This window comes from Gobius niger (assembly GCF_951799975.1).
Source record: "Gobius niger genome assembly, chromosome: 22".
NCBI classification, from domain to species: domain Eukaryota; kingdom Metazoa; phylum Chordata; class Actinopteri; order Gobiiformes; family Gobiidae; genus Gobius; species Gobius niger.
The window spans coordinates 14,150,813-14,164,958 of NC_136873.1; the positions used below are offsets into that span (position 1 = coordinate 14,150,813).

The 14,146-nt window shown below is 41.5% G+C and overlaps 2 protein-coding genes across 2 annotated transcripts; both read left to right on the plus strand.

Moving 5' to 3' along the window:
* The first annotated feature begins 1,472 nt into the window (after positions 1–1,472).
* On the plus strand, positions 1,473–6,925 carry LOC306981515 (uncharacterized protein). The gene is made up of 3 exons (XM_079581123.1): positions 1,473–2,467; positions 2,785–2,807; positions 5,947–6,925. Exons 1-3 carry the CDS (start codon positions 1,494–1,496, stop codon positions 6,906–6,908), a joined length of 1,959 nt encoding a protein of 652 aa, XP_079437249.1. The 5' UTR covers positions 1,473–1,493; the 3' UTR covers positions 6,909–6,925.
* A 3,025-nt stretch (positions 6,926–9,950) lies between these two features.
* Positions 9,951–11,016, plus strand: LOC306981306 (P2Y purinoceptor 1-like). Its single transcript, XM_079580876.1, has one exon. It carries the CDS (start codon positions 9,955–9,957, stop codon positions 10,951–10,953), a length of 999 nt encoding a protein of 332 aa, XP_079437002.1. The 5' UTR covers positions 9,951–9,954; the 3' UTR covers positions 10,954–11,016.
* Positions 11,017–14,146: the final 3,130 nt, after the last annotated feature.

Here is a 14,146-nt window from a genome sequence, read left to right on the forward strand (position 1 = left end):
CTAGTTGCTGGCTTGACGCCTAAAATCGCCGGCTTGACGCCTCCTGTGTGCGGCGTGTGACGTCAGAGGGAGGAGAGGTCATGCCAAGTGCATAACCCCCCTATTTATAGTGCGCACACACGATCTGATTGGTTTAATGCAAGGGCAATATTGGCTACCCCACCACACCCTCAACATCACAAAGACCTCCTTCTGCCTCCAAACACCACCCTGATGCACTACCATGTGTAGCAGGCTGGACTTGCCACTAGATGGCGCCAGCCCTAAAATATAAATAGCCCCTGCTTTAGCTTTACTGTCCTCTGCTTTCACTGTCACCGCCCCCACATACGCCGCCTCACCGTCCCTCTTCCGGGTAGTCACGGAGCGTTAGCTGCGGGCGGCTCACAGGTAATCAGTATAGTTCTCTTTATCATAACTATCGTATCTTACTCGTTGTTGATCAGGCGATTGTTACACTTTTGGCTGGCTATGGTGGCCGATGGCCTAGCTTTTGTCCTCCTTGTATGTTCCTCCGGTTGTTTGTCCTGACAGCGCTGCCTCTGCGCTCGGAGGAGGTACGTGTTTGTTTTGATCAAGGCCGTGGTAAACGTGATCATGTCGTAGCCTAACGTTTCTTTTTTAAATAGGTCTCCACACCAACACCATGGCTGTCTCGCCTTCTCGCCTTCTCGCCTTTCGTCCTCCTGCTTTGTACCTATGTCGCCTGGGTTGTTTCCTTCCCTGTGGTCGACCCATTGGCGCACTTCCACAAACTAAATAAACGATGGTGCCCACGTTTGTCAAACCAACGTGAGATTGTGAACTGTATGTTTTTATGGTACTGGGTATGAGGAAACGAAATGAAATGAAATAATTTATTGAACCTAATACAAAGTAAATAAACGAAATACTATATTTTCTTAATGGAACTGTCAATGCCTCTTATTCAATTACGAACCTGTGTGTCCTTTAGTGCTTGTTTATTCAAGCTGGCGTTGTTGGTATTTTAGTTACTTTTAAGTATATTATGTTTAATTTCTACCACCTTAACCACCCGTGCTGCCACACATGCAAGGAGCCTTTTCGTTGCCTGCATTGACATCTCCAACTGTATTACCATGTCTTTGTGTTTGTGTGCTGCTCTGTCTTTGGTCTGCTCACCTTTATAAGGTGATGCCAAAGCTGACTCGGGCAGAGCTTACCATGAACTCACGTTATGGACAATCCTCTAATAAACTTCACATCTTGACTAGACAAACATCTCTTAAGCTTTATTTAGTACGAAAATCCACAACAGTGTTTATTTTATATAGTATTCAGGCGGTAGTACAGTATATAAGGACAAATTAACTTCAATCACGCCTGGAAAGGTTGATCGCAGTTTGTGAACTCATCTCAAACCACAGAGCACGTGTCTATAGTGAGCGATACTTTTTATAGGTTTGAACAGGAAGTCTGCTCAGATGCTTCAATGCACCGACTCTGAAACAACGTGCTGCACAGACGAGACGATGGCGGCCAACGCCACCGTGAACAGAAGCTCCTGCGCTCTTGTGGACTTCGACTTCCCAGACCAGCTGCTTCCTCCCGTCTACATCCTGGTCTTCATCGTCGGCCTGCTCGCCAACATGTGCGGACTCAAATTCCTGCAGAAGAACTGGAAGAAAGTCGGACCCGTCAATGTTTTTGTCTTCAACCTGGGGCTGGCGGACATCCTGTACCTGCTGACTCTCCCGTTCCTGATCGTCATCTACGTCAACGGAAGACGGTGGATTTTCGGAGAAGCTTTCTGCAAAATCACGAGGTTCTGTTTCAACATAAATCTCTACGGCAGCGTCGGCTTCCTCACCTGCATCAGCGTGTTCAGGTACTTGTCCATTGTCCATCCCATGAGGGTTCGGGGCAGACTGACTTCAACTCATTCCGTGGTGATCTCGCTCGTGGTTTGGCTGTTGGTCTGCGCCCAGAGCCTTCCAGACATGTTCTTCCCCAAAACCTACTCTAAAAATGCCTCGTGCTTCGACACCACAACTGACGACTACATGGAGGATTACCTGGAGTACAGTGTGGGTTGGACCATCTCCGGGTTCTGCCTGCCGTTCCTGGTCACTGTGGGCTGTTACGCTCATGTCATAGTGACTCTGTGCCGCTCCAGCTCCACAGACCGCCTGCTCAAACAGAGGAGCTACAAACTGCTCCTGGTTCTGCTGCTGCTGTTCTCTGTGTGTTACATCCCCTATCACGTCCTCAGGAACCTCAACCTGTGGTCCCGGGTGCTGAAGAGGAGGGGGGAATGTTACGGCTGGTTCAACGCAGTTTATGTGTCCAAACAGGTCAGCCGCTGCCTGGTGTGTCTGAACTCCGCCCTGAACCCCCTGGTTTACCTCCACGTGAGCGAGGAGTTCTGCTCTCAGCTCCGGACTCTGCGCTCACGGACACAAAGCGCCTTCTCAGGGATCTCCCGGACTCCCTCACAATCGCCATAGTGGTAAATATCCTTGGATTACGTACTGCTGACCATGAATCTCGCTAAAGCTGGAGATGGAGATGGGTCCCCAGGGTGCACGGGGAAGGGTCAAATGCAGAGAATAATGAAGTACCCCATATCTTATACAATATCAGACAAATGCACGATTAATGAAGAGGTTCAGGAGGTCATTTGTCCCGGCCGATATAAGACACTACAATGGATCTTGTTAATGTGTTGGTCTGGGTCCCATTTAAGTACAAATTAGAAGCACATTTTTGCTAAAACATGGTTAACACAATTATATGTAAGATTTTGCTAAAATTTTTACCCAGTTTTCTTGTGTTACTGGTCTCATGTATGTGTTATTTTTTCGCTGGTATCACATTATTTTAAGATAATTTCATGTTCGTATAGATACAGACGGCATCTCTGCAATCGCCCATATATGGTCATGTTTGAAAACAGTTAAGGGGGAAAACAATTTGGATAAAAATCTAAACTTTCTCTTATTATTCAAAAACTACTTTGACAAATGTTGAATTATGAATATAGTTTTCTACTAAATAAAGATACAAAGACATGGGGAGGAGCAAAGTGGTTCAACAGGCCATAAATACATGAATAACGGAGAATGCTAACATGGTGCTACATGTTTGCATCGGGCTAATGCTAACGGCTAGCTAGCGCGAGCTACAACTGCCGTTTTTTCACTTCCACTGAACAATCAGCTATGAGAAAATATCCATATAGGCCCGATTTACACTTGACTTTATGTGTATGTGATAAATAAGTTCATATTCCACCAGAAAATGACTAAAAAGAGTGAAAAGTTGTGTTTCCCAAAAGATTCTATTTTCTATTTTTCAGACGAGATGCCGTCTGTATCGATATATAATACATGGATCATGTTAATATGATGATGTGAAATTATCACGTTATTTCATTGGACCAATTTATTGTGAAACGCCATAATATTTATCAGGAATTTTCATAGTATAATGTGATTGTTCGTTCTGGGTTGGAAATGGAATCATGAAATAACCTGATATTTTTGTACTGTGAATTGGTATCATGAAATAAAGTGATTTGTGTATTGTTAGCAGGTAATGATATTGAAATAACGTGATACCAGCGAAAAAAATGACATAAACAAGTGAGACCAGGACAGGGGCGGACTGGCCATGTGTCCATTCTGGAAGAGCACAGAAGGGCCACTGGCTCTAGGGCCACCAGTCCCGCCTCAACCGAGCTTTACCCAAATCTAAAAGACGTGACGAAAAGTTTCCGTCACTTTTGTAGGTCTTAGCTTTCAAATGAGGCGTTACATTGTTGATCTCCAGTCGAGAAGCTTTTAGATTTGGGTAAAGCCCAGTATAAAAAAACATGAATCTAAAAGGAATTCCGTAGAGTATGGTGTGCCACAAGGTTCAGTTTTGGGACCGTTATTATTTATTATTTATATTAATGATTTTGCTTGTTTCTACGACCACCATTTTACCACAAAATGTGATGTTTATAGTTTCACTTCCTTATTGGACACTGACAGGAAGTGACATAGATAGAGGCACACATTTTAAACTGTTGCCGTGCCGACCATGTTACGTCAATGGGAAATGAGTTAAACTGCTGTGGGACTTTACGTTTATCTATGTCACTTTTTTTGTTTGTTTTTACAAATTCAAATAAAAATAGCTTTTATCCTCAACATTTATTCATTGAATTGCTTCTTCACAGAAATAAAATGATAATTATTACTTACAACAGATGTCATCCATCTAAATGTCATATTTACAACAGTATTAATACCTGTCATAGGCACTTTACGATGCCAGTGTCGTATGAAAAAAACATTCAGGAACTATTGCTATCGAAAAAAAATAAAAGCATTGCACAGGTCGGTAGCAGGTCATAAAAAAAATTACATATTTAGAGTAGATGTGGGACTCTATTAAACATAAAAATGTCAGTGTTAGCAGTGCTGGTTGACAGTGGTTGATGAAGTGATGCAGATAAAGTGACGCAGCTACAGAGATTATTGAACGTGGTTTTGCAAACAGGAAATTGCACGGGTTACTTTACAGTCTTGTTGTTTACAGTCATTACAGTCTAGCAGCAGTGGGGATGAAGGACCTGCCCAGCTCCTCTGCAGTCCTCTACAGAGACGAAAACAAGGATGAAAATGTGAAAAAAGTCAGAAAAAATGGACAAAAAATGAATAAAAAATGGACAAAAAATTGACAAAAAAGTGAGAAAAATTTGACGAAAAATTGAGAAAAAATGGACGAAAAAGTGACAAAAAATGTACAAAAAATAACAAAAATGGACAAAAAAGTGACAAAAAAGTGACGAAAATTTGACAAAAATGGACAAAAAATTTGACAAAAAAGTGAGAAAAAACGGACGAAAAAGTGAGAAAAAATGGATGAAAAAGTGACAAAAAATTTACAAAAAATAACAAAAATGGACACAAATTTGACAAAAAAGTGAGAAAAATTTGACGAAAAATTGAGAAAAAATGGACGAAAACGTGATAAGAATTTGACAAAAAATGTGACAAATTTGACGAAAAAGTGACAAAAAAGTTACAAAATAATTGACAAAAATGGACAAAAAATTGGACAAAAAAGTGAGAAAAAATTGACAAAAAAATGCTAAGAATTTAACGAAAAAGTGAGAATTTTTTTTTAAAAAATGACAAAAATTGACAAAAAATTGACAAAAAAGTGATAAAAATTTGACGAAAAATTGAGAAAAAATGGACGAAAAAGTGACAAAAAAGTTAAGAAAATTTGACAGAAATGAGACGACTGCCCAACAAAAAATGTGATGAAAAAAAATCTGACGTGAGGAAAAAGATCCATTTAGTTTTGTAGGTTATTCAAATGAGGCGTTACACTGGCCTACAGGATTTGGGTAAAGCTGAACTGGAGAAAATGCTCTCGGTTCAGGCGGGAGTTAAGAGGTTAATAAATAGGATTTATGCACAGAAAAAGTATTTTGGGGGTAAATTTTGTCCCTCAGCGCCCCCTAACTAAAATATCTTCCCACGGCTCTGTCCTACATAAAAGATAATTAAATGTGGCCACAATAAACTCGATAGTAAAATGAAATCGACCACTGATTCATATATATTACATCCATGAGCTGAGGGAGACAGTGGATTTTTTTTTATCGTGTTTGCAACATGTGTCACGTGTGAGGAAATCAAGAAAGAGAAACTTTGAATGTGTTGTTTTTAGATCAATGAAGCCTTTTCTAGCAAATACAATTCAAGACAGGGAACAAGGTGTGTTTGAAATGATCACCAAAAGCACAGTTAATGTGGTGTTTTTATCTGGGGATCAGGCTGTGTAGGCACTTTTCTACCCGCGTCACGCCTGGAAAGGTGTGAAATCGCAAACCACAGGGTGTATAGTGAGCGACACTTCCCCAAGTGAACAGGAAGTCTGCTCAGATGCTTTGATGCACTGTATCTGAAACAACCTGCTGCACAGACGGGACGATGGAGGCCAACGCCACCGCGAACAGAAGCTCCTGCGCTCTTGTGGACTTATCCTTCTCGGACAAGTTCCTTCCCTACGTCTACATCCTGGTCTTCATCGTCGGCCTGCTCACTAACATGTGTGGACTCAAATTCCTGCAGAAGAACTGGAAGAAAGTAGGATCTGTCAATGTGTTTGTCTTCAACCTGGGGCTGGCGGACATCCTGTACCTGCTGACTCTTCCGTTCCTGATCGTCTATTACTTCAAGGGACGACAGTGGGTTTTCGGAGAAGCTTTCTGCAAAATCACAAGGTTCTGTTTCAACATAAATCTCTACGGCAGCATCGGCTTCCTCACCTGCATCAGCGTGTTCAGGTACTTGTCCATTGTCCATCCCATGAAGGGTCGGGGCAGGCTGACTTCAACTCATTCCGTGGTGATCTCGCTCGTGGTTTGGGCTTTGGTCTGCGCCCAGAGCCTTCCAGACATGTTCTTCCCCAAAACCTACGCTAAAAAGGCTCAGTGCTTTGACACCACGTCTAGTGACTTTGTGGAGGATTACCTGAAGTACAGCGTGGGTTGGACCGTCTCCGGGTTCTGCCTGCCGTTCCTGGTCACTGTGGGCTGTTACGCTCACGTCATAGTGACTCTGTGCCGCTCCGGCTCCACAGACCGCCTGCTCAAACAGAGGAGCTACAAACTGCTGCTGGTTCTGCTGCTGCTGTTCTCTGTGTGTTACATCCCCTATCACGTCCTCAGGGTCCTCAGCTTGTGGTCCCGGGTGCTGACCAGGAGGGGGCTGTGCTACGGCTGGTTCAACGCAGTTTATGTGTCCAAACAGGTCAGCCGCGGCCTGGTGAGTCTGAACTCTGCCCTGAACCCTCTGGTTTACCTCCACGTGAGCGAGGAGCTCACCTCTCAGCTCCGGACTCTGCTCTCGCGGACGCAAAACGTCTTCTCAGGGATCTCCTAGACTCCCTCACATTTGTCAAAGTGCTAAATATCCTCGGGTTTAGAACATCCTCCAGATACTGCTGAGGTACTCTGGTTGCAAGGGTCAAATGCAGAGAATAATGAAGTACCCCATGTCTTGCACAGTATCAGACAAATGCATGATTACTGCAGTAACCAAAGCGCGGTGCTGAGAGGTTCAGGAGGTCATTTGTCCCGGCCAATATAAGACTGTAAGACTGGCTGGGTCACGTTAAAGTGCATGCGACAAATTAGAAAAATGTTCCCCAACTTTCTTTAGTTTGACATTTTCTGTGATGTTTATAGTTTGCCTTATTGAACATTGACAGGAAGTGACCTAGATACAGGCACAAATGTTAAACTGTTGCCATGCCAACCCTGTTAAATCAATGGTAAATGATCAACCTGCTACGGAACTTCACTTTCATCTATTTCACTTCCTGTCAGTGCGGCGTCGGCAGTGATGCGGTCGCTGAATCAGACTGTGGTGGTGAAGAGGGAGCCGAGTCGGGGCAAAGCTCTCGATTTACCGATCGATCTGCTTTCCCACCCTCGCCTATGGTCATGAGATTTGGGTAATGACCGAAAGGAGCTGAGCGCAGTGGTTAGAGCTGGCTTTTTTCATCTTAGGCTTCTTGGGAAGGTGAAGCGCTACTTGCCCCCTAACCAATTCGAAAAGGTCATCCTTGCCCTTGTAACCAGTCGCCTGGACGACTGTAATTCACTTTATTTTGGCCTGAGCCAATCCTCGATTCAGCGCCTCCAGATGGTACAAAATGCAGCTGCACGACTGCTCTCAGGAGCATCACGATATGATCACATCACTCCTGTGCTTGCATCTCTTCATTGGCTCCCTGTTGGATTTAGAATCCATTTTATTAATCTTGTTTGTTTTTAAATGTCTAAATGGATTAGCTCCTCCTTATTTGTCAGAGTTGATATCTTTGCACAGTCCTGTCCGAACTCTGAGGTCTGCTGATCAATATCTTCTAGACCATCCCAGGTCTAAGCGGAAGAGCAGAGGGGACCGAGCCTTCGCTGTAGCCGGCCCTAAATTGTGGAATTCTCTCCCTTTACACATTAGAACTGCCGCATCTTTGGAGAGTTTCAAGCGCTCGCTGAAGACTCACTTTTTTGCACTGGCCTTCGGCACGAGCTGAGCTGAGCATTTTTCTCTTGTTGATTTTATTTTCTATCTGTATTAAATGTTGATTGTTTTATGAATCTGTACAGCACTTTGGGGCAGTGCCAGCTGTTTGTAAATGTGCTCTATAAATAAATTTGACCTTGACCTTGACCTTGACAAGAGCTCAGTTACCCAGAGGAGCTCGGAGTAGAGTCGCTGCTCCTTCACATCGAGAGGAGCAGCTGAGGTGGCTCGGGCATCTGTTCCGGATGCCTCCTGGTTCCAGGTGTGTCCTATTGGGAAGAGGCCTCGTGGAAGACCCAGGACACGCTGGTGGGACTATGTCTCCGAGCTGGCCTGGTGTCGCCTCAGGGTCCCCCCAGAACATCTGGAGGAGGTGTGTGTGGATCGGGAAGTCTGGGCATCTCCTCTGAGACTGCTGCCCCCACGACGATAAAGTGGCAGAAAATGAATGGATGGATGGACTTTCTTGAAAAATGTTTTAAACAAAAATCAAATAAACATATCTTTATGTAACCTCAATGTACCTCAATGTAATGGAGAGGCGTGTATGGTCAGCTGGTCTTACAGCAGCCAAACGAATACTTGCTTGTAGATGGAAGACACCACATTTGGTCACTATGCAAAAATGGCTTAGTGATTTCTTAGATTTCCCAATGGTTGGGGTGGGGTAGCATGCCTTTGAGTTTGCATTATGTATCTGCGCTATATATATGTATATATATATATATTTTATTTTTATATATTTGTGTGTGCATCTCTCGCTGTACTATATATATATATATATATGTAATATATAAAAATTGTTCACAAAAAAAACAAAAACATATCTTTCATCCCCAACATGTCTTCATTGAATTGCGTCTTCACTGATATAAAATGATAATTAAGATAAGATAAGATAAGATAAACCTTTATTGATCTAAAAAAATATTATTATTATTATTATTATTATTATTATTATTATTATTATTATTATTATTATCATTATTATTATTATTATTATTATTATTATTATTATTATTATTATTATTATTATTATTATTATTTAAATTATTACTTACAACAGATGTTATCCATCTAAAAATGTCATATTTACAAAACCATCTGTCATATTCACTTTATGATGGTGCGGTATGAGATAAAACTTAGGGTGGACCTACTACTGGTATCGAAAAAAATATATACATTTAGAGTAGAGGTGGGACTCGATTAAGATCTTTAATCGAGTTGATGATGGCCTTTGTCTTATATCAATATCAATATAATGTTGTAGTATTGCCCACACTTGGTGAAAGGATAAAACATGGAATGAGTCTGTTCCATTTCTAAAAAGGCCACGACCTAAAACACTGTCCTCTTTAAACCCTGGTCAGAGACTTTTCCTTTCTCTGCTGTGATAGATACTTCAGTGTAGAACAAATCAGATTCTTAAGTTTATATCTGTCTGTAAAAAAAGCAACATTTAATGGTGTTAATTGCCAGTTTGTTCCAATTAATTCATTATAGGGCTGGGACTCTTTTCAATGAATCACGATGAATTCATTACAGACGTTTTAGAACTAAATGAATGAGCGGCACAAGCACTGCACACTGCTTAGTTTGACAATTGTACTTTCAAATACAAGAAGCATCTGTTTTAAATCAATGAAGCTTTTTTCTAAGAAGCAAAATGGAAGGCAGGAAACGAGGTGTGTTTGAAATAATCACCCAAAAAACACAGTTAATGCAATCTTTTATCTGGAGATCAGGCTCTGTGAGTGCTCTTCTGCACACGTCATGCTCAGAAAGGTCGATTGCAGTTCATCTCAAACCACAGAGAGCGAGTCTACAGTGAGCAACACTTCCCCAGGTGAACAGGAAGTCTGCTCAGATGCTCCAGTGCGCTGACTCTGAAACGATGTGCTGCACAGACGAGACGATGGAGGCCAACGCCACCGCGAACAGAAGCTCCTGCGCTCTCGTGGACCTAACCTTCTCGGACAAGTTCCTTCCTCCCGTCTACATCCTGGTCTTCATCGTCGGCCTGCTCGCCAACGCGTGCGGGCTCAAATTCCTGCGGAAGAACTGGAAGAAAGTCGGACCCGTCAACGTCTTTGTCTTCAACCTGGGGCTGGCGGACATCCTGTACCTGCTGACGCTTCCGTTCCTGATGGTCTATTACTTCAAGGGAAAACAGTGGGTTTTCGGCGACGCTTTCTGCAAAATCACGAGGTTCTGTTTCAATATAAACCTCTACGGCAGCATTGGCTTCCTCACCTGCATCAGCGTGTTCAGGTACTTGTCCATCGTCCATCCCATGAGGGTTTGGGGGAGGCCGACTCACTCCGTGGTGATCTCGCTCGTGGTTTGGGCTTTGGTCTGCGCCCAGAGTCTTCCAGACATGTTCTTCACTAAAACGCACAGGAACAAGGCGGGGAAGTGCTACGACACCACGTCTAGTGCCTTTGTGGAGGATTATTTGAATTACAGCGTGGGTTGGACCGTCTCCGGGTTCTGCCTGCCGTTCCTGGTCACTGTGGGCTGTTACGCTCACGTCATAGTGACTCTGTGCCGCTCCGGCTCCACAGACCGCCTGCTCAAACAGAGGAGCTACAAACTGCTGCTGGTTCTGCTGCTGCTGTTCTCTGTGTGCTACATCCCCTATCACGTCCTCAGGAACCTCAACCTGTGGGCCCGGGTGCTGACCAGGAGGGGGCGGTGTTACGGCTGGTTCAACGCGGTGTATGTGTCTCAGCAGGTCAGCCGTGGTCTGGTGAGTCTGAACTCCGCCCTGAACCCTCTGGTTTACCTCCACGTGAGCGAGGAGCTCAGGTCTCAGCTCCGGACTCTGCGCTCGCGGACACAAAGCGCCTTCTCTGGGATCTCTTTGAGTCCCTCACATTTGTCAAAGTGCTGAATATCCTCAGGTTAAGTACATCCTCCAGATACTGCTGACCATGAATAAAGTTGAAGATGGAGATAGGTCCCCAGGGTGCAGAGAATAATGAAGTACTCCATATCTCCATAGATACAGACGGCATCTCGTCATAGAAGGGGGCGTGGCTTCGCCGAGGGGGAAAATAGAATCTTTAGAGAAACACAATTTTCCCTCTTTTTTGCCATTTTCTGGTGGAATATCAACTTATTTATCACATGTAAATAAAGTCAAATGTAAATCGGGCCCATATGGATATTTTCTCACAGCTGATTGTTCAGTAGAAGTGAAAAAAACGCAGTTGTAGCTAGTGCTAGCTAACCGTTAGCATTAGCCCGATGCTAACATGTAGCATCAAGTTAGCATTCTCCGTTATTTATGTATTCATGGGCTGTTGAACCACTTTGCTCCTCCCCATGTCTTTGTATCTGTATTTAGTAGAAACTATGTTCATAATTCAGCGTTTGTTATAGTAGTTTTTGAATGATTTGAGAAAATTTAAATGTTTTTCAAAATTGTTTTCCCCCTTAACTGTTTTCAAAAATGACCATATATGGGCGATTCCAGAGATGCCGTCTGTATCTATGTCCCGGCCGATATAAGACTGTACAATGGACCGTGTCAATGTGTAGGGCTGAGTCACATGTGACAAATCAGAAACAAGTTTTTGCTTAAACATGGTTAACACAGTTATATTTAAGATTATTGGACACCGACAGCCAGTGACGTAGATAGAGACACACATTTTAAAGGGGGGGTATTATGCAAAATGGACTTTTCCAAGCTTTACATCATGTTATTATGTCATTCCCTCATTAAAAACATGGCTGAAGTGTCGCCTTGGCACATTCACGTATTTTTGAGTGATCTGTAAAAACTCTGATGGCGGCGATTTTAGGGATAGGTTTGGCCTGAGTCTTCCTAGGAACGCCCCCACCTCCTGGAGACGCCTCCGAGCTTTCGTCACCAGCCGAGTAACCAACCACTGCTCCTCGGAAAGGGTCAGAGGTTCTTAAAGAGACAGAGGCCTATTTCAAGACATTCACTACAGCCATTTTGAGAGAGCAATTTTATACAAGGCAGTTGTTCTAATTTACTGCATTTACAGACCAACAGAAGGTTTGGTCATCATTGTAGTGTGATATAGACTGGTGCTATGTGATTGAAAAAATCATAATACCCCCTCTTTAAACTGTTGCCGTGCCAACCATGTTACATCAATGGGAAATGAGTCAAACTGCTCTGGCTCTTTACCTCTATCTATGTCACTTCATTTTTTTTATTTTACAAATTCAAATGAAACTAACTTTTATTTAAATAGCTGCTTCCCTCAAATAAAATATATAGTTATTACTGACATATGTTACCCATCTAAATATGTCATATTTGCAAAAGCATTAATACCTGTTATATGCACTTTAAACAATACCAGTATGGTGTAAACAAAAAGAAAGAAAATGTTTTGGTACTACTGGCATCGAAAAAATCAAAGTATCGTACTGGCAGTTGAGGTCGGACTCAATTCAAATCTTTAATCTCCATTAAAATCTTTAATCGAGTTAACAATGGCCATTGTAATGAATTAATTGCATTCAAGCATCATTTATTTGGGGGTTGTATTCATTGTTAGAGGCATATTTTAGATGCTTCTTTGAATTTTTCCTACATTTTCACTTATTTTAAGTGTAAATGGGAGAATGATCATTTTAAATAAGTTTATGTCGACTTACCTGTGTGAATAAACAATTTTGACGGTAAAATTGTTTTTGGCTTTACGCTTTGTTTGTCCCTAAGTAATGGAAACTGAAAAATTGTCTGTCCTGCTAAAGTAAAGTGTGATTCATTTTTGATTCATAGTTTCTATCTATCTATCTATCTATCTATCTATCTATCTATCTATCTATCTATCTATCTATCTATCTATCTATCTATCTATCTATCTATCTATCTATCTATCTATAGCATCTATCTATCTATCATCTATCTATCTATATTTCTATCTATCTATCTACATATCTATCTATCTATCTATCTATCTATCTATCTATAGTATCTATCTATCTATCTATCTATCTATCTACATATCTATCTATCTATCTATCTATCTATAGCATCTATCTATCTATCATCTATCTATCTATATTTCTATCTATCTATCTATCTATCTACATATCTATCTATCTATCTATCTATCTATCTATCTATCTATCTATCTATCTATCTATCATCTATCTATCTATATTTCTATCTATCTATCTACATATCTATCTATCTATAGCATCTATCTATCTATCTATCTATCTATCTATCTATCTATCTTTTTATCTATCTATCTATCTATCTATCTATCTATCTATCTATCTATCTATCTATCTATCTATCTATAGCATCAATCTATCTGTCTATCTAAGGAACATTGAAGTCTTGAAATCACGGAGTCGAACATATTCAGGTGGAAATTTCTGATGCATAAACCACTTCCTTTGAAACTCTTCTCAGAACAAACTCAACATTTCTGACAGGAAATACTGTGAGAAAGTAGTTCAACAAACTGCTTAGGTAATCATCTGAACTTTCAATAGTAAATCAGGGCATTTGTATTTCTTTCTACGATATAGTCATTTGAATGTTTTCGGGAAATAGAAAGAGATCACTGAGACCATCCGTCTTGTTGTAACATGCCTTTTAAATGATGACATAATAATAAAATAAAATAATCTCAATTTGGCCAAAGATTTTTTTCAGACTTTTGTCAGTCACAAATCAATCTTTCACAATAATTTCAATTTTTTTCCTTGTACTTTGGTTGGTTCACCCACCTCTGCGTGATACCGAGAGTTGTTTTTCCAAATATCTTGAAGTCTTGATATTGGGGAAAAGACCGAGTGCCCGCGATGCGTCACATCAGTTTCACAACAGAATTCTTCAAACAGAGAAGTGAAAGTTACCCATTGGCACGACTGCGAAATACTGACATAGCATGCACAAAGAAGCAGAAATAATTCACATACATGCTCGACAAAACTTTATATTCAAATATTGACTTTTAAACCCATTGCAATATTGTTCCCTCATCAAAAACATGCTTAGAGATGTTTAATATTTCTCTTTCTATGGCTCAGACAACTTACTGAATGCCTGTCTCTGCTCTTCAACTCCTATCTATGCAAATAAC